Genomic DNA, 18,872 nt, shown 5'->3' on the forward strand with positions numbered 1-18,872 from the left:
CATCTTTGTCTACACTCATGAGGGGGATGTGATGAGTTTGATACCAATATTTAGTCCTTATTTTGTAGTAGTGATAGGAATTTGAAGCGATAACTACTTAACAGGCTACCTAGCTCGCAACAAGACAACTCATCTGATTTATGATTGTACTTGTTTTAATATGAAATGTCTCGATTATTGCGGACATTTATGATCTTCAATACGTCACTTGAAGATGGCTTGCCCTTCCACTTTTCAAGGTGGGGCACAGACATCAACAATTCTTCAACTTTCACTCTTTCACACTCATTCAATCCTCAAGATGACTTCTTCGGAGCATGCGTCAGCCCTATCAAAATGGGCACATTCTCAAGGCGCAACTATCAATCCCTCTGTTGAAGTCACTCATTTGCCTGAAACAGGCCTCTCGTTCCGCGCAAAAGCGCCTACAGCGTCCTTTGACACAATCGTCAGCATCCCCTCGTCTCTCACGCTCTCATATCTCAACACTCTTCCTGGTCGTGATGACCCTAAACCTTTCCCTGCGGGATTTCTGGCGCAAACGCCACCGCATGTCATTGGCCGTTTTGTTCTCATCAAGCACTTTCTATTGAAAGGAGAGTCTTTCTGGGCGCCATATATACAGGCTTTACCGCAGCCTGATGACCATGATTCATGGTCTCTTCCGCCATTTTGGCCAGATGAGGATGCAGAGTTATTTGAGGGGACGAACATCGAGGTTGGCGTTACGAGCATAAGAGCCAATGTGAAGAGAGAATTCAAGACGGCGCATGATCTTTTGGCCGCTGAGTCGTGGGAGCCTGAGCTTCTCAAACAATTCACCTTGCCATTGTACCAATGGGCCTACAGTATCTTCTCAAGCAGAAGTTTCCGTCCAAGCCTTGTTCTTGGGCCAGAGGATCAGCAACGTCTTCCCGAAGGTGTCAAGCTAGACGACTTTTCTGTTCTCATGCCGCTATTTGATGTAGGAAATCACGATATGACTACCAAAGTGGAATGGGTACGCAATGAGAGGATCAAAGGCTGCAGTCTCAAGGTTGAAAAGGCGTATCAGGCTGGGGAGCAGGTCTTCAACAACTACAGCATGAAGACAAATGCTGAGCTACTACTGGGATATGGGTTTATGCTCCCTGACACAGAGGAGTTGCACAATGACTATGTTCATGTGCGGAAACGACAGCCTGCTCATGGTGAGGCTACAGAGGAGTATTACATCTCTCTACGACCCATTCGGGACCCCAGCTCCCTCCTCGCACGCTCAAAACAAAGCGTCCAGCTCAACGACGGTACCCATATTCTGGGAGCCTTCCAGCATGTTCAACACGACATGGTCTGGGACATCTTCTGCACCCTCGCACCACCCGAACAACGCTCGACTCTTATCAGCGAGGGCACAGAGCAAGAGCAGCAGGAGAAGTTTTTCAGTGGCCAGGTCAGTGAAGATGGGCGAATGTTCCTTCAGCAGACGGCGGCCATCATTCAGCATAAGGTCATGCAAGAGCTGGAGAGGTTGCTTGAGACGGACGTGGAGGTTGTGGGCGGAGGTGACCTGACGAGGAATCAGCAGTTGGCGCTGGATTATAGAGCGAGGTGTAGGAGAGTGCTTGAGAATACACTTGAGGCTATGAATATGGAGGAGTTGTTTGGGGAAGATGAAGAAGGGGGTGAATAGATAGATGCCTGCTGGGGACTGTTTCACTACAGGGCTGAAGCTATGAGGTTAAACTTGATAGAGGCTCTAAAACATAGATCAGGATAGATCCGTGGTGGCGCAAAGGAATAGCCAAATAAAAAGAGATAGTCGTTTGCTGAAATTTCTCGTTTGAAGATGCAAACAAATAGTTTCGTGGTAGGTTGTAGTTTAACTCTCCATTCACATTGGCCAACTTGTCCAGTCAGAATTAGATGCATCTCCACTCTCATCAGCTCTTTATCTTGATCTCATTGCAACCTCTGCAACAACAAGATCGGTCAAGCATCCAGCGCATCTCATATATCAACAGAGGTGCCTTCACACGACTTACACGATCCACCCCACCCCCGCCATCATGACACCTTCATCAGACCTCAAACTGCTCGATCTCATCACCGCCATTGACAAGTACATACTCTCCTTCTTCACGAATTTCACAGAATACTAACAATTCCAGTGCTCCCCTCGACTTTGCAACAAACTATGCCCCCTACTACCGTCTCTTTCTCTCACCCGACCCTCGCCCTCATGGCTTCATCCTCCCCGCCACAGTCTCCCTGATGCCATGGCCTGCATCCTTCACTATCGACCACGACAACCGCACCGTCACACTAAGCAAACCTCCATCTGGCTCAACACTTACAGAGCACGCAAACTCCGCGTTTCAAGAAGCTGTTGATAAAGCCATTGGCGATGACCTGTTTCCTATTCTGCACAAGGAACACAGTGAGTACTTTCGCATAGTCGGCGCAAGGGAGTTCGTGCAGGTCGAAAGGTTTGCTGCTCCGTTGTTTGGCATTGCGACGAGGGGTGCTCACTTGACGGGGTATGTACGCGGTGATGATGGGAACATAAGGATTTGGGTTGCGAAACGAAGTCGTCACCTCTTCAGCTACCCTGGTCTTCTTGATAGTACTGTCGCTGGTGGTATCAAGGCCAGTGATACACCACTTGCATGTATCAAAGCTGAATCTACCGAAGAAGCTTGTCTTCCGCCAGATCTCGTCTCATCGAGCGTTGAACCCGCGGGAGCGATAACGCTGGCGAACATCAACCAGAAGTCAAAGTTATTCCACTCAGATATAATCTACGTCTTCGATCTAGAGATGCCGAAGGATGTTATTCCTCGACCGGGAGATGATGAAGTGGAGGAGTTTGTGCTGATGGATTGTCAGGAGGTGGCACAGCGCATGTTAGCAGGAGAGTTCAAGCCGAATGTGTGCCCTGTTATGATTGATTTCTTGGTCAGGAAGGGGTTCATCACGAGAGAGAATGAGGATGACTTTGAGGAGATCCAGAAGAAGTTGAGGAGGGAGATTCCTGTGCCGATGGAGTCTGATGTGTAGTGGTGATGCAACTTGAAATTATTGGCCTATCATGAATCAAAGGCCTGCTTTTACTTGAGCTTTTTCGGGGGTTCATGCTTGAAAGGAAGAGTTAGGACTCCTGTAGCATTTGAGTATACAACCAGGCCCAGGTAGTTGGTGTACGTTGTTACACTCTCTGCTAATTACAATAGTTTCATATAAGTTGATCACATCATACGAAATCCAAGTGATGAATGAGCCTCTTCGCCACAGCAAGGTGCACCGAAGAATCATCGCCTGTAACGAATGTCGAAAATACAATGCCTTTGTGTGCACGAACTAATCTTAGTTCATTTGACTTCTCGAAACCATCACATCATTTTCCCTAGCTAGCAATCTTTACCAGTCTGTTACCAGTGTTAGTCACCAAATTCTCGAAGGCCGCATTGTCCAGGGTAGTCACCCTCACACTGTTTGCCGTTTTGGCGAGGCGAGGTTCCTTCCCGAAGAGTACTCCTCCCTCCCCCGTCAGCCCACCAAAAAAGTCCACCTTACTCCCCCCAAATTTCTACCAGCAAAAGAAAAAAACCCATCAGCGACAAAATCACCGACGACGAATACTGCATTTTACGACTTGAATTCTCAGACAAATAACTCACCGTACTTGTCAGAATGGCGAGATTCAATGGGTTGTTATCGTATTGGTACGTACTTCTCCTCTTTGTCTGCTGACCTTCTTGAACCCCGCCTTGCCACATCAGAAGGCCTCTGCTTCACGCCGACAGAAGCAAAGCACTTGTTTGATATGCACTGATGGCCATTTTTCTCTGCATTATACTCGTAAGTACGAGACTATAATGTCTGTTTTATAGCTTGCCTCCAGTGTCGGCATGACTTGCATCATTTTCAGATCTTTTCGTGTTAGCATGTCTCTTCTCTATTATGACATTCTCCTACGGCGTTCAGCCCGTCACTGACATCTTCCCTTCCACATCACAACCTCTATGATTCACTCACACTCCTCCGACTATATGCTTTTCTTTCTCCTTTTGTGGTTTGATTTACTCTCATGTCTTTCTGGCTCAAAGTCGACACTCTTGACGCCTCAGAAGCATCACAAAACTCGGTTACCTTACACCAAAGACCAACACAAACGACACTTCACTTCTGCACCACGACTGAGTTTATGATTATAAACTCAACCACAAAAACCTTTCTTGCGAAATGCCACGTTGTCATACCAAAACAATCGCTTCGGAAGTCCGAGGTAATTGCAGCCACGTTGTGGCCAGTCGCAGTCAAAGACAGAGGTTCGCCATCATAGCACACGGAAATGCTCTACGAAAATGGTTTGTGCCACTATAAGATGGCTTCCAAATGACACCGAGGGATCGATCTCTACGCGCCAAACAGACACTCAATCAACCTCGAGTCGTTCGAGTTTCCCGGCCAAGCGCCTAGCAGCACTCAATCATATCTGTTCCAACATGTACATCACAGTACGCGACAAAATGGGATAACAAAGTTTCTTATCGCTATGGTTACATCTAAAGCCACAAACTACCGACAAGCGGCTCAGATGCCCGCTGCCATCCAACTTCACCTTGGCGCATATTACCAAGCAACCATGCGTTATCGATTCTCCCCAGTCAGGGTATCTCCCCAAAACTATGGCCTTGCCCCCACGAAACCTCAGCAAGCCGCACCATTGCTTTCCCGCACCAGAAAGCCAGCTATTATCATATCGCCCTATGTCTTTGTGCGCCAGGTACTCCCTGTTGATCCCAAATGTCCATGTTCGTTAAGAACTATGACGACGTCTTCATTATCGATTCATCAGGCTTGGTTATGTCTGCCTCATCCGAGGCGTCATGCTCGAGTATTGTTCAAGCACACCGCGTCGCCCCTTTGAGCAACCATGACACCTGGTGTAGCCATGCGGCTGGGTATAATGGTGGCTGATGCTCTCCGGTCGACGAAACATCCAAGCTCCCAAAAAGTCATACAACTCATACAGTCCATCTCTCAGCCCGACGCCATGTCTACTCCTCCTCCGAGTCCGATTCATCACTGGACTCGGCCGTAGGTGTGGGAGCCTGCAACACGGGTTGATTATCGCCAGGCTCCTGGCCCGGCCGGTACAAGTTGCTGAGATCACGAAGCTGCGCAATCCGTTCCTCTTGTTCACGGGCACTCATGGGCTTGTTCTTTTTGGGCTTAGCCGATGTCGATGATGCCTTCGTATGCTTAGGCGGCGCTGCCCGGGTCACTTCTGGAGAAGATGGCACGTTGGTGTCCTTCCCGAACCCAGGCAACACCTTCTTACAGAGTTCCCAGAGTTTGAGCAGAGCCTCATTGCTCAGTTGGTCGATGTCCAGCTCGAGCTCTCCGTCGGTGTTCTCCTACAGGGTCGTTAGTACATTGTCACTATCATGGGCAATACTGGTGAACTTACATTTTGGCCAGTGTCTCGCTTGATAATATCGATAGCGCGGTCAAGCTGTGCACCATCAAGATCATTGATAGCAGAAGCGATAGCGTCCTTGTCTGCAGCGGTGAGAGTCTTCTTCACAGCCTTCTTGGTGCCACTGGGCTTCTTAGGATTTGCCACACTTCCGCTGGGTTTGCGAGGGGCAGATCCACTGGGCTTAGGCTTGCTCGGCTTACTGGCCTTCTTAGAGGGTTTCTCAGGATGCTTTGTGCGGTGCGCACTGAGAGCCTGTTTCGCCTTCAGAAGACTTTCTTGTACAAGGTTAACGATACTCTTCTGCATTGCCACCATGCTCTCATTGGGCGAGTCGGCACACAGAAGGTCGGTCAGCTTCTCACTTTCCTCCCTCAGCTTTGTCTCCAGGTCCCGCACTTCCTTACTGTGGTCTGCACTTGGAGGAGCTGCTACCTCATCGCCATCGGCTTCCTCGTCCTCATCTTCCTCGTCGCTACCGTGGGAAGCAGCAGGAGCATGTGCCTTGGCGTGTCTGGCTAACCAGCTGTCCTTGTCCTTCATCAAACTGTTGTAATAGTCCTCCAATTGAGAAGCTACATACGACACAGTGTTGCCTTGGTCAACACTACCGTTGAAGGTATAACAATTGGAAAAGATCAGCCGCACGTTCTTGTCAAAGTCCTTAATGTTGGTGATGTCACCACTCTTCAACATGCGAGCCACCTTTCCAAGATCCATGGGCTTCTTGATGATGGAGTAGTAATGTGGAATGTTGAGCCCCTCAGCATCAACTGGTTCCATGAACCAGTTGTTGATGGCGTGGTTCTTGGGGTGCATCAAATCGTTCAATACCTCTTCAGAGAACTGCAGCTCAGGCTTAAGCTTCTTTCGCGAAGGCTTGGTGGTATAGTCAATATCCTTTGATTTGGGAGCACGGACGGTTCGTTTGGGACGATCGCCCTCAGTGGCAGATGAGGCACGGCGCAGTTCGGTAGCAGCGGTATTGGCTTCTTGAGATCCAAGCCGCGGCTTTGACGACACGCTTTCGGCAGCGGGACTAGCGCCAGGTCCAACAGATGGCTTGCGAGCAATAGAATCACCGAGAGAGCTGATACGCGACTCGCGGGGAGGCTTGGGCTTGGGTATCTGTTTGGGCTTGACTGCCTCTTCTTGTGGAATGGTGGCAACTTCTTCCCAGATGCTTCGAATAGCATTGAACGCAGCAGCAGTAACGTCATGGAGGGTTCCATTGAAGTTGCGCGTGTTGTCATACATGAGAACCAGGTCATTCTGAAAATCACCGACCGTAACATAAGCACCATTAATATCACGTAGGGTCCGGTCAATCTCGGAAAGGTCCATAGGCTTCTCGATCTTGGCCAAGTAACTCTCAGCGAGTTGAGGCCACATCTTGGGGACTGAGTCCTTGAAGTGGCCACCAGCCTTTGTCTTCTTCACGCGTCCCAGCACCTTGCGGAACTCGCGTCGTTGAAAAGGGGTGAGCGTTTGGTTCTTGAAATCGGCCTCATTCCATCTGGTAAGACCAGCGAAGCGAGAAACCTCCTTCTCGGGGGCAGACTCAGCAGAAGTCGCTTCGGTGTTGGGGACAGTGGATGTAACGTCGGCGGGTTCTTCAGATTTGGGCTCGGTCTTGGCTCGCTTTGGTGCAGGCTCGTCTGTGGCATCATCCTCACGTTCGCGGGCTACCTTAGAGCTAACGGAAGTGTCGCCAACGGGAGCATCCTGCATCGACATCTCGGTAGAAGGTTTAGGGGCATCCGCTTCCTTGGTATCGATAGCCAACTGAGATAGGCTGGTAGGTTGGACTTCAGCCTCTGAGGCGGGAGCTGCGGCATCGTTGGAGGAAGCGGGTGCCTTGTCTGTTCCCTCGGCCTTTTCGGGGGTATCTGCAGGCTTGTCCGCCATATCGACGTCCTTGGACTCTTTTGTGGTCGCATCTTCAGCGGGCTTCTCATCTCCGGGCTTCTCTGCAGGCACAGCGTCTGTCATATCGACATCCTCCTCTGTAGCCTTGGAGTCCTCTGCAGTATTAGGCTCCTCCACAGATTTGGCATCACCAGTCTCCTTCGTCTGATCATCACCTTCGGTCTTGGGATCGTTCTTTCCGTCCGTTGAAGGCTCTTGAGAGGGCTTCGTCTCATCGCTTGCCTCTGTCATCTCTACGTCCTTGTTGACACCATTCTCGACAGGATGATCGTCCGCTTTGTTGCCATTAACAGGCGCAGATTCGGGTGTGTCCTTTGGCTTTTCAGGTGTCGCATGGCTGATAAACATGTCAGAGAGTGCTGAGAAACGGTGTGCGTGTTTGCGCGATGCATCACAGCCTAACGGCGCATGATGGCACAGGCAAAAAGAGCGCGCCATCAGAACTGAGGGGCAACTTACCCGTTGACTTCGGACTTTTGTTCCTTCTCTGCTGTGACATCGCGCGACGTATTCTCGTTTGCGGGAGCGGTCGCATCGGGGGTTGGTGAAGCCATAATGGCTGTTCGCGATAAAGGCGCGTCAATACAGGTCTAGCTTAGTTGACTTGTCGCGACATGAAATAACGATGCGCACGTGAAAATGCTGAGTTGAGGATTATCGCGAGTCGACGTGGTGTTGATGCGCGATGGAGATTGAGAAGTGGATACGTAGGAATGGAGGCGCGACGCGCAGTTGCGAAATTGGATTAGAAGGCGGGGGGTCGCGATCTTATATTGGTAGCTGCTTTGAATTCTAGTAGCCTAGCGGCAAAAGGTAGGCGGAGTCGACGGCAATAACTCGTAGCCTGTGAGAGGCAAGAGCAAGGTAGGTCGAGGTAGAAAAAAAAGAGGAGTAAAGCCGAAGCAATGACGCTGACAAGGAAATCGAACAGCTGATTTCGCGACGGAGTCTTTTTTTGCGCGGGAGGGTGCAGCGCAAGTGTAGTGCAGTGCAGCGGAGCAATAAGTACAATACAAGGTAGAGTACGTAAAAAGGAAAAGAGAAAGAAGAAGGCCAGGAATTGGAGAAATAAAAAATGACTAATCAAAAGACGAAACAGTTTAAGCAATTCAGAGAATACTCTCGAATCACAAAACCTATTATTGATTATGGTGTGAAAGTGAATAAAGGCGATTGAAAGATGTGTTTGTACCTATAAAAGGTATTGGGAGAAGGCGGTGGTTTTTTTGGTGGTGATCGCCGGCTTCGAGAACAATAAGAACTGGAAGGAGCTCTTATCGTGATCGGGCGCGGAAGGTGCTTTTTGTGCTTTGCCGTTAACTGAAAAGGTGCAAGGTGGTTGCCAAGAGAGGAGGAACTCTGAGTGGCCAGTTGCGTCGCAGTTCAGTTTTTGCTCAGTGGGAGCAACAGCGCTGCTCAGTGCTTTTTTTTTGCTGGCCGGGAACCGGAAGAGGGAGGGGGGTAAGGGGGGGTTGGATCTAAGGGGAGCCTCTGAGGGAAAAGCGCGTGCACGTCAGTGAATTTTGCCCGGTCGGAGGCGCGGTGGTATTTATGAGGGAAGAAGGCAAACTCCGCTGAGCCGTTGATTTGTCTCTAACGGGGTGGCCAACTTGGCAAGGGGATTGGGTATGAGGGGATGGAAAAATTTAGTTGACCGAGTTTTGTACCAAATGGATTATGAGATGGAGCACGGGCCAACGACCACCTTCATTGTCATGGATGTGGATGGTGGGTGGCTGGGGATGATATTATGGTAGAGGTTGGTTGTATCATGATAATGAGATTGATTAAGATGAAAGACATTTCAAATCAGTCAAAATAGGTGAATCAGTTGTTTGATCCTTCATGTTTGTTCTGGAATATACATTTGCATTATGCAGAGCTGATTCAGAGCTTAATTCGATCTAGAACTCTATCTCATAAAACAATCCAATTGAATGTGGCTGGTGAGGACAGATCAGAATGGAAAAGGGAAGGTCCCCAATCCCGAAAAGACACGGGATGAGAGTGATGACGGCCCCGTAATGCCACCGCTTCCCGAGCTTCGTCTTACAAGAGGATCGTATTCAAGTAAGGAACAAACAGAGGTCGTGAAACTTGAAATGTATCATCAAATGTTTACCAAATGAAGATCTTTTACTTGCGCTGATGAAAACAGATCCCATTTTATACTGAAGCACGTGCATCACCTTCCTGGCACCTCTCTTACACGTTCACGTCGCGTCAAAGCCAGCCATGCAGCAAACCGTCATAACCACTTAACAGCTTTCACCCTTCTACCGAAACTGGGACGCATCATACCCAAGCCGGGATACAGGTCCACCTTGGATCTCAAGTCGAGGCAAGGGCAGGTATCAGGTGACCATCCCGTTGGCAAACAATAAAAAAGACAGGCAAGCACATCGGGTTTCGAGCTTGTGTTCCCAAGATCTGTGTCATTGCGTAACTGGAAACATTTTACATGATGCTGGGTCTTGTTTGTCCTTCATATCTCCTGAGGCCACGGACTACGAGATGATCCCTCCGGAAGCGAACGTAAAGGCTGCGGATGTGACCAATTGCAGCTTATCTCGAGTCCACTATCTATCCACTCCGTCCAATCACCGCTATCTTCATTTAGAGGCTGCAGTGAGGCCAATCACTGTAATTAAATGGCTCTCCCAAGCTCAAGGTCAGGCCGCATTAGGCCAATCATGGACTCTTAGCAGCCAGGATATTCTCCTTGCCGATGAAAGCCAGAGAAACAGCCACACCATGACTCATCCTGTGGCACTCTTGCTATGGCTGCACACGTGACCAGCATACTCTAATCTTATCGCTTGTGGGGCAACCACCAGAGCCAAGCTGGGGTTCCAGAAAAAAAGTTCCTTCACTCGAGACCAAGCGACGGCTTCGTCAAATTTTCCATTGATAACGTTCAACAGTATCACTTTTCCCTCATTTATTACGGAAAAGATACTATCCAAAGAAACAAGAGTCGCATTAATACCTTGCGTCTTGAATTAATCACCCATCGTCGGATCTCATCACCGACGAATCCCTGCACGCGACTGCTTAACATCCACTGCGCTTCACATCAAAAACCACACATAATGTCAACAAAACGCAAAGCGCCGGTCAAGCTGGCCGCTCCCGTCGCTAGAACCAGCGCTCGAATCCCCAACAAGTCCGTCATCGACGAGTCAAAGGCCTCCATCGCCGGCCCCGACGCCCTCCAGCCCTCGCAGGTTGAGCCCATTGAGATCTCGTCCGATAACGACAGCGACGAAGATATCTCCGATGCTGAGAGTCCAGAGGAGGAGCAGACCGCTCAGGAAACTGCCGTGACAAACACTCGCCAAAAGGCCGCCAAGCAAAAGACCAATGGCCAGTCCAACGACGAGGAATCAGATGCTGAGGGCACATCGCCTTCGTTCGGAGAGCTTCTTCGTGCAGAGAACGATATTATTGATGTGCCTTCTGCTCTGAATGGTGCAGTTGTCTCTCAGCCTTCGCGAAATGCCATTGTGCCCCCGACACACCAGTCTCTTACCACCGTTCTCTCTCAGGCCCTCCGTACCGACGACACGGACCTTCTCGAGTCGTGTCTGCACACCACCGATCTCCCCACCATCCGCAACACCATTGAGCGTCTCGACAGCGCTCTTGCCGGCACTCTTCTTACTAAGCTCGCCGCCCGCTTGTACCGCCGTCCTGGTCGCGCCGGAAACCTTATGACTTGGGTCCAGTGGACACTAGTCGCCCATGGTGGTGCTCTCGCATCTCAGCCAAAGGTTATCCACAGTCTCAGCGGCCTGCAAAAGGTTCTCGCTGAGCGCGCCAAGGGTCTGTCAAGTCTTCTCGCCCTGAAGGGCAAGCTCGATATGCTTGAGGGCCAGATGGATCTCCGTCGCAAGATGTCGCGCCCCGGTCTTCACAACGGCGATAACTCGGACTCTGACGAAGATGATGAGGATGTTATCTGGGTTGAGGGTGAGGACGATGCTGCGCGCACACCTGGTCGAAGGCGCGGTCTCGACACCGAGTTTGACGATTCAGACGACGATGTTCCCATCACCAACGGCTTTGTTGGTGACTCTGACGATGAGGAGGATTCAGCTGGCGAGGAGGACGATAGCGATGCCGAGGAGTCTTTGGACGAGGATGAAGTCAACCATGATGATGTGGACGAGTCTATGGGTGAGGATGAGGAGAGCGATGTTGAAGCTGCATCTGCACCACCATCCAAATTGCAAAAGACCGCTGGTAGCTTCGGCAAGCGGAGGTGAAGCAAAGGATTTCAAAAGCATGTAGAAGATTGAAAAGGGGGGAGGGAAGGCTTGTTATCATCCTGGCGTTGGTCTTGTAGACATTGGGTTGCTTAATTTTTCTGTATGTCTGTTTCTTGCAATATGACGAGTTGATACCTCCCCATGCTTTGCATCACTGTTGAGTATTTGGACTTCAGTAGTTTTGGTCATATCATCGTGTTCATGCTCCTAGTCTAAAACTACATGCCACCGGATTGAAGAAGCAGTCCCAACAAAAAACATATTAAAACGATTAGATTGTCAAAAATAGCTGTGCCCTTCCAGCGTCGCAAGTATTTCCAGCGCCATGCAATGCTAGGTGCCATGCAGAACAAGAAAAAACAAAGTCCTCAAGATGTTATCCCACCATTGACCTCTATCCACAACACCAGTGATAGCAATGCTGTAATAAGCTTCCCCTTCCTTTCTATGTTTCCTCAAAATAGTACAGTAGATGTATCTCAAGATGCGTCGTCTTTAAAAAGGCACTTTGCAGACGATATCAACAGCCAATATGCCATTGGCTTCTTTATGGGTGAACACCCTGACGCCATTGCTCGATTCTGTTGGTAGAACCACCTTGACCAGGCATTTGCATACCGGGTTGCAACATGCCTCCACCATAGACACTCATGGCACCAGCGCCGTAAGGGCTCATGCCGTTGGGCATTCCATTGTATCCCATGTTCATCGCACCCAGGTTCGTAGCTGAACCGCCATATGGGGCTTGCTGCATAGGGGTCCCATAAGTACTGAACACAGCACTCTTCCGGTGGTTAAGAGCTGGTTGATTGAACAGTTGCGTATGAAGGGCAGGAGAGGACATGGCTGCTTGGGAGTTCTGGCCACCAAGACCATTGTTGAAAGTACCTCCACGGTAACCTCCAGATTGCGCATTGCTAGGACCACCGAGAGCCTGCGGCATTTGGCTTCGATAAGCGGCCATCTTAGCGTCACGCTCTCTCAGAAGCCTCCTCTCATGTTCCATACGAGCGCGCTCCTCCTGGGCTTGGTTGGTCTCCCTTTTAGGATGGGCAGAGAGAACGCTGGACAACTGGTGCATGCGCCCGTTGATTCCTGGGATCGGTGCCTCAGCCTCTTCGGCACTAGCGTTCAGCTGGTTGAAACTCATCTCACGCTCACGGGCTTCTCGCTCAGCTTGTAGACGTTTTCGTCGTTGACCCAGTGTTTCCTCCTCGCCCGACTTGGGCTTATTCTCTTCCTCTTTCTTCTTCTTCTCTTCAGGATCCTCAAATTGATTAAGAAGCTCAACGGAGAACGCACTGCTGACAGGCCGGGCTTTAGGCAGAAGGTTCTCTGCCTCCTCCTTGGCCGCAAGCCGTCGCTTTCTATCAGCAAGAGTCTCTCCTTCAAACTCATCATCCGGCTCAGTCGATGCGTTTTGTACCGAAAGTTGCGCGACAGATTGGTGTGCTGAATGAGGAGTCGTAGGAAGATGATTGGCGCTGAGGTTATTCATGCTAGGTCTGTGGCTAATTACCATAGATCGAGGATCCTGGCCATGTAGACGAGCTCGGCGGTGGCTGAGAGGTTCGTTCTCTTCCATCTCACGACGCTCCATCAAACCAATAGGGCGTTGAAGATCCATAACATTCTTTGCACCCTGGTTACGTGCTGCAATGACAGCCAGAGGAATATCCTCATCATCGGAATCCTCATCAACAGCCTGTGCCTGGCCATCTTCCCATGCCAGGTTGATACGCTTGTTATTTCTTGCCTTTTTCTGAGTCTCGGCAACAGCATCCATTTCCAACAATGTTGCATGCATACCACCTGGGAATGTTCGTTGAGTACGTTCTTTTTGCTGCTGCTTTCGCAACTGCAACTCAGCCAGTAGTGTTGTTGGGGGTCCATTGTAGCCTTCTTCATCAGATAAGTCCTCCGCTTCTTCCTTGGCGGCTTGTTGCTCATCATCACTATGGCCATCGCTACGACCGTCCACGCTGCGGGCTAATCCGTCATGCTCATTCGCATTTGTGTCAGTGTTGACAGGTCCCAGCCCAGACTCTGACCGTGCCTTGTGATCCTTGTCATCATCACTGACATGGCTGTGACGTTTGCCAAGCCACATGAAAGAGGATCGCTTTCTGGCATGCTTCTTGTCGCCTTCAGGCTGAAGAGCCGTGGATGCAGCAACTGAAGCTCGCTTCTTTTCCTTGCCATAAACTTCCTTTCCGAGTCTGCCGGCGCGTTCGTGATCGGTAAATGCACTGACAGGGGCGTTTGCCGAAGCATCCAGAATGCTTTCAAGGGTGGCCATGGCAGAGCCGTCCTTAACTTCGATCTCTCCTTGAGTGTTGTCGGGGAGATCAAAGTAGGCGCTCGCTCTGAGTTGAGGAGGCAAGTTTGACATTCGCGACTTTCGCTTGTCAAGTTCGTTCCGAGACAACCGTTGAGGGCGCCTCAGTGTCTCAATCGGAGCATTGGCATTGGCTTCAGGTTGCACAGTAGGAGGAACATCTTGATCCGAGTGCACAGAACGAATTGTCTCTGGCTCCTGGCCCAAATTGCCGAATCCATCTGAGGATAAAGCAGCAAATGATTCTCGATGACCAGCAAGAGGATCAGGGAGCCAGGAATCTCTCGTAGTATCGCGCTCTTGTGCCTTTGCATCGACATCCAACATCTTCGATTGCCTGTTGCCTTCAAACATAGCACTCATCACCTGGGAACGTCGCTTATTTCTTTCATTGGCCTTGGGTTTATTGGACAGCTTGGGGGGTAGGTTGAGCATAGCGGGAACCCGAGCAGGGTAGTACAGCATTTGTTGACCAGACTCGGGGTCAAAGTAAGACTGTGGGCGAACATTTTCGGAATGGCTCATTTGTCGCTGTCGAGGTCGAGGCTGGGGTTGGGGCTCTAAGTCATCGGGGAGGGAGTAAGGGTCATCTTGTTCAGGCACCCAGTGAACACCATCAAAGTCGCCAAATGCATCCTGACATTGTTGGAAAGTTGTATCTGAATGTGAACTTCCAGGTCGCTGAGGATCCCTAGACTCTTGATCGGCAAGAAGGCCAGTGCTTGCATCGGGGTGCGGGTGCTCGTTCTTGGAGTTCATAAAATCGTCGTCTCCCATCATATTTTGGAATACGTCGGTGGCGGGCATGTTGGCATCGCGGAGCTCATCGGGGAGGAGAGATTCACCCTCAGGGTTCTTGGCCGGTGTTTTGTCGGCCATGTCGAGGACGTCCTGGGTTAGTGCAATAGGCTCTGATTCCGAGATCTCGGCAAGTGAGACTTTTGTCGACCGGACACTTCTAACTGATGCTTTGCCTGGGCCGTGACGGGATAAAACTGTATCGAGATCAAAGTCTGGTCGGCCAGCCGAATTCTTGGATCCTGATCTAAGTCGTCCGGTAAAGGAGTGATTAGGCGAAAGTACGTATCCACCAGGAGAATAACCACCGTGGCGTGCGGCGTTATTTGTAGAAACGATAGAAGAAGCGATGGAAGGATGTCGTCTTAGTTGTTCGATAGCGGAGCCGGGGTTGCTGGTGTAATCATCAATGGGCCCTGAGGCTTTGACGCTGGCAGCAAGGATGGAAGAACGTCTGCTATCGGATCGCTTTAATTCAGTATGTAAATCTCGAATCGCATCGTCGATAGAACTGGTCATAGACAATCGTTCGGCGGTCGCTTCGAGTTGTGCGATGTTCCCGACGTATGCTCCAGATCGAGCCTGGGAGGTGATGTCGGGAGTTGGATGTTGGATATTGAGCGAAGGTGAGTCGGGCGCTGTACGAACAATGGGTCTTGGCGTGGGCTTGACAAAACTCGTATCGAGTTTTATGCCACCGACTCGAGAAGTAAGGGATGTTGTGTGAGAGGGAGCAAAGTCGTTGTCGCGGGAGTCGTGTGAGGAATGACCGTTGCGGTGTCTTTGATGCCCAGGGGGAACAGAATTGTTGCTAGTGGAGGCCGTGCTTGACATGGCCTGGGTGGCGCTTTGAGGAGCACTACAGTGGCTGCTTGCCTGTGCCTGTGCTGTGGCTATCCCTGGCGCAGGGAGCCTTTCCACCGATAAAGGCCCTCCAGATGCAAGAGCAGTCTCGTATTGCGGATTTCTGCTCGAACTATCTATTCGATACTCGTGCTGATCGGAATGAGGGCCCCTGAAACCAAGACTGGGCTCGCCGGTATTTGATGGGGCGCTGCTATTTTGGGCAGCGAAGCCTGTCGTATTTGATGCAGCTCCCACTGGCGAGATGACTTTTGGCTGCGCAATGGCCTCTGATGGCTTTGTTTGGTCGTATTCTTGGGATCTCCGATACGATTGCCGATTAGAAGTTTGTTGTAGCTTTGATTCATTCTCGATTGATCCAGAAACATTGTCCTCATGAGCGGCACGTGTCTGCTCGGCGAGGCCGCCATCTGCATCTGTCCCTGTACATCCAAGAGGATCTGCGTTGCGCTGGCTCTTAGTGCTAGGGTCCGAGGGTCTGGCGGGCGACCCCGCTGTAATCGCCGGCGATTGGCTGGATGACGCTGTAGGTTTGTCGAGACCAACACTACAAACGCTGCTTGACTCAAGACCACTCGCGATGAACTTGTCGATGTCGAGAAAGCATGAATCGTCCATGATGCTGAGTGGTGTTGATGTTTGGTCGGCCAGCGACTGAAACGAGACCAGCTCAGGACTTGTTGTTTGAGGCGTCGAAAGAGGAGACGATAGCACAGGTTCTATAAGGGTGTCGTCGTTCTCTTGGCCGCGGTTGGATATTGTAGCCTTTGGAGAAGTCATGATGACTGATTGGTGAGCGCAGAAGTCGAGCGATCCTGCGCCAACCGAACAAGGCAGGGAGGAAGCCGCCTTTGTGTTAATTCTTATCAAGCAAGGATGCGCTTAACATCCAGATCGCCGTGCCAGACAGGGAATTGGATATAAATGGACAAGATTGCCCAAGTTCGGTACCAAGTACCCGAATGTAATCAAGGGTGGACGGCGCAGCACAGCGAATGCACTGACAGCTGTTATCGAACTGTAGTTTGTAGTGTGGTAATGGAAGGTCACGGGTCAGCACCCCATGATATGCTGGGCTGAAGTCGGTGTGCTCTAATGATAGCTGGCTGCAGGTGTCGCAGTTTCGGTAGTAGCTTGCGATAGTGGAAGGCCGGTGTCAGACCAGGGTCGAGAGCTCGAGCGCAAGGACGTTGAAGCTCTTGAAGCTGTTGGATGAAGAGAATTGGATGAGAAAAAGGTCACGGCGCGACAGCGCGAAGATGTCTAGAAGGAAAGTTAGGATGGCTGGTCCAAAACGACGAGACTTTTGTTCAGAGTTTGACAAACGGATATTTGAAGGCAGGGGTCCTTGTGGAAACGTGAACAAGGCGGGAAGCCAAAAGTCGACTTTGATATAAGCAAGACTGAAACGGCTGGAGAGTATGATAACTATAGCCTGCGCAGCACAACCTTGCACTGACAAAGAAAGATGAATTAGCTGGATCGAATTGGTAGTGTAGCGCAACGCACAAGCCAGGCGGAAAGGTATCCTGGTGTTTCAATGCTGGGCCGCGTCGCATGGAGAGACAGGATGATCCAGGTACCAAGCGAACCAGGTACGCTCGGAAAGGCCCGCAACTCAAGACAAAGACAGGCAGACAAACAAACAAGAAGACAGATGTGAGATGAAATGAGACGATGAGACGATACAGGGAACGAAAAAGCGTGACTACGAGGAGAATTGGCTCGTACCTGACGGCGCGCATTTGCAGGCGCAGTGCAACGAGGAAGCTTTAAAAGAGTCGATATAAGCGTTGAAGCGCAATGCACGGTCGTGTATGTACCTCTCGGGTCAGACAAGTACGCAAGGTCCCAGGCGTACAAGAAGCAAACAACGAGATAAAGGGTCGGTCAGAGTTGTACAAGTCGCGGTACGGCTGGTGTTGGCAGAGAGATTGGTCTGTCTGCTGTGATTGCGTAACAATGGTATCGGCGCGAAAGAAGAAAAGAAGGATCCCAATGTCGCAAAGTTGTAAAAAGTTGGAAGTTGGAGAAGGATGCCCGTTGACTTAAGTGGGACGATACCAAGACTTTTCATCGGTCAATTCAATTCAATGGATGAGACGTTGATTGAATCGCGCAGAGTGAATGTTGTTTACGGAAAAGTCAAAGTAAATAATCTTAAACCTAAAAGGTAAAACAGAGTTGAGGCTTTACTCTGAGAAGGCAGCTTTCCCATAATGATTGAAAACGGCATGGGATGCCACACTCTACACTCTACACTAAACCCGCCCATGAACAAGTCTAACTTGATCAATGCTAAAGGGAGAGGTTGATAAGCCAATGCATGCTTAGATCTGCTATAGGGCTCAGCTGATATTGCAGCAACAGCATCCCTTAATACCTTCACGATAATGCCTATCCCCTACCCATCTCAAATATCGGATCTCTTTGACTCTGTAAGAAATGACCAGATCGCGATGCTATGGGTCTCGTTTTCTCTTTTCCGTTCATTCGATGTAACTCGACCAACCATCGGAAACTAGAAACGCCAGTCTCCACAAGATTGATCCTTCCTTTCCCTCCGTCGACCAATGATCTAATACCGAAAAAAGAAACAAAAAAAGAAGACTTTTCTCTCGCATGTTTTACCTCGTTTCGCATGCGGGCCCAGGCTCATCCCCCAGATTTCTCAACCCTCCATGATCTAACAAAACAACAAATAATCTTCCAATGAACATCAACAAGATAACATTTTCTGACTGTGGCTTTAGATAGCGCCGTTGATAACTGTTGAGTCCTACGCTGGAACAGATACCCACCATCTTTCGTCATGTCGTGCCCTGTTTTTTTGGTTCCCCGGAAGCGGCAGAGGATTTCAACGCCAACTCTACCGAAGAATCCACTCGCGGCCAAGTTTCTAGTCCCTGTTCCTCATGGCTTTTGAGGTTTCCCATAGGCTCAATGCTACCTTTAGTGCTAGTCCCTGGGATACTTCGCTCAACACTGCAAAGCAGCCGCAGATGGCTCGGGCTTGGCTGAAGCAATGTCGCGGTGAAAAACGAACGGTGTGCGCATCAAGATTCGGCCATGATGACGACGAATGTCAGACTTTGAGCTCGCCCCGTGCCGTACCGCTTACAGCAATAAATGATCAAGTGGTAAGCAATGTCTTGGCTTGTAACAGCATATCAAGAATTTTGATATCTGGGCTACCTCTCAATCTCGA

General features: G+C 50.1%; 6 protein-coding genes across 9 annotated transcripts; 4 read left to right on the top strand and 2 right to left on the bottom strand.

The window, feature by feature from the left end:
- Positions 1–244: 244 nt before the first annotated feature.
- FOIG_04511 (uncharacterized protein) lies at positions 245–1,861 on the top strand. Its single transcript, XM_031202770.1, has one exon. The coding sequence runs from the start codon at positions 302–304 to the stop codon at positions 1,670–1,672; it is 1,371 nt and encodes a 456-aa protein (XP_031068217.1). The 5' UTR covers positions 245–301; the 3' UTR covers positions 1,673–1,861.
- A 92-nt stretch (positions 1,862–1,953) lies between these two features.
- Positions 1,954–3,261, top strand: FOIG_04512 (uncharacterized protein). The gene is made up of 2 exons (XM_031202771.1): positions 1,954–2,101; positions 2,151–3,261. Exons 1-2 carry the CDS (start codon positions 2,049–2,051, stop codon positions 3,037–3,039), a joined length of 942 nt encoding a protein of 313 aa, XP_031068218.1. The 5' UTR covers positions 1,954–2,048; the 3' UTR covers positions 3,040–3,261.
- Positions 3,262–3,439: 178 nt separating this feature from the next.
- FOIG_04513 (uncharacterized protein) lies at positions 3,440–9,150 on the bottom strand. Of its 3 annotated transcripts, XM_031202773.1 has the most exons (3): positions 7,853–9,150; positions 5,456–7,730; positions 3,440–5,402 (listed from the first exon to the last, which is right to left on the bottom strand). In XM_031202773.1, the coding sequence occupies exons 1-3, from the start codon at positions 7,945–7,947 to the stop codon at positions 5,043–5,045; spliced, it is 2,730 nt and encodes a 909-aa protein (XP_031068220.1). In that variant the 5' UTR covers positions 7,948–9,150; the 3' UTR covers positions 3,440–5,042. The 3 variants fall into 3 exon arrangements, with proteins under 3 accessions (XP_031068220.1, XP_031068219.1, XP_031068221.1); XM_031202772.1 differs by having other exon boundaries at positions 5,456–9,150; XM_031202774.1 differs by having other exon boundaries at positions 3,499–7,730; positions 7,853–8,910.
- FOIG_04514 (uncharacterized protein) lies at positions 3,533–5,412 on the top strand. The gene is made up of 2 exons (XM_031202775.1): positions 3,533–5,284; positions 5,338–5,412. Exon 1 carries the CDS (start codon positions 4,538–4,540, stop codon positions 4,910–4,912), a length of 375 nt encoding a protein of 124 aa, XP_031068222.1. The 5' UTR covers positions 3,533–4,537; the 3' UTR covers positions 4,913–5,284; positions 5,338–5,412.
- A 954-nt stretch (positions 9,151–10,104) lies between the features above and the next one.
- FOIG_04515 (uncharacterized protein) lies at positions 10,105–11,912 on the top strand. The gene has a single exon (XM_031202776.1). The coding sequence runs from the start codon at positions 10,486–10,488 to the stop codon at positions 11,659–11,661; it is 1,176 nt and encodes a 391-aa protein (XP_031068223.1). The 5' UTR covers positions 10,105–10,485; the 3' UTR covers positions 11,662–11,912.
- FOIG_04516 (uncharacterized protein) lies at positions 11,829–17,838 on the bottom strand. Of its 2 annotated transcripts, XM_031202778.1 has the most exons (3): positions 17,396–17,838; positions 16,991–17,119; positions 11,829–16,927 (listed from the first exon to the last, which is right to left on the bottom strand). In XM_031202778.1, the coding sequence occupies exon 3, from the start codon at positions 16,442–16,444 to the stop codon at positions 12,212–12,214; it is 4,233 nt and encodes a 1,410-aa protein (XP_031068225.1). In that variant the 5' UTR covers positions 16,445–16,927; positions 16,991–17,119; positions 17,396–17,838; the 3' UTR covers positions 11,829–12,211. The 2 variants fall into 2 exon arrangements, with proteins under 2 accessions (XP_031068225.1, XP_031068224.1); XM_031202777.1 differs by having other exon boundaries at positions 11,829–17,119.
- Positions 17,839–18,872: the final 1,034 nt, after the last annotated feature.

This window comes from Fusarium odoratissimum, assembly GCF_000260195.1.
Source record: "Fusarium odoratissimum NRRL 54006 unplaced genomic scaffold supercont1.5, whole genome shotgun sequence".
In the NCBI taxonomy this organism is placed as follows: Eukaryota; Fungi; Ascomycota; class Sordariomycetes; order Hypocreales; family Nectriaceae; genus Fusarium; species Fusarium odoratissimum.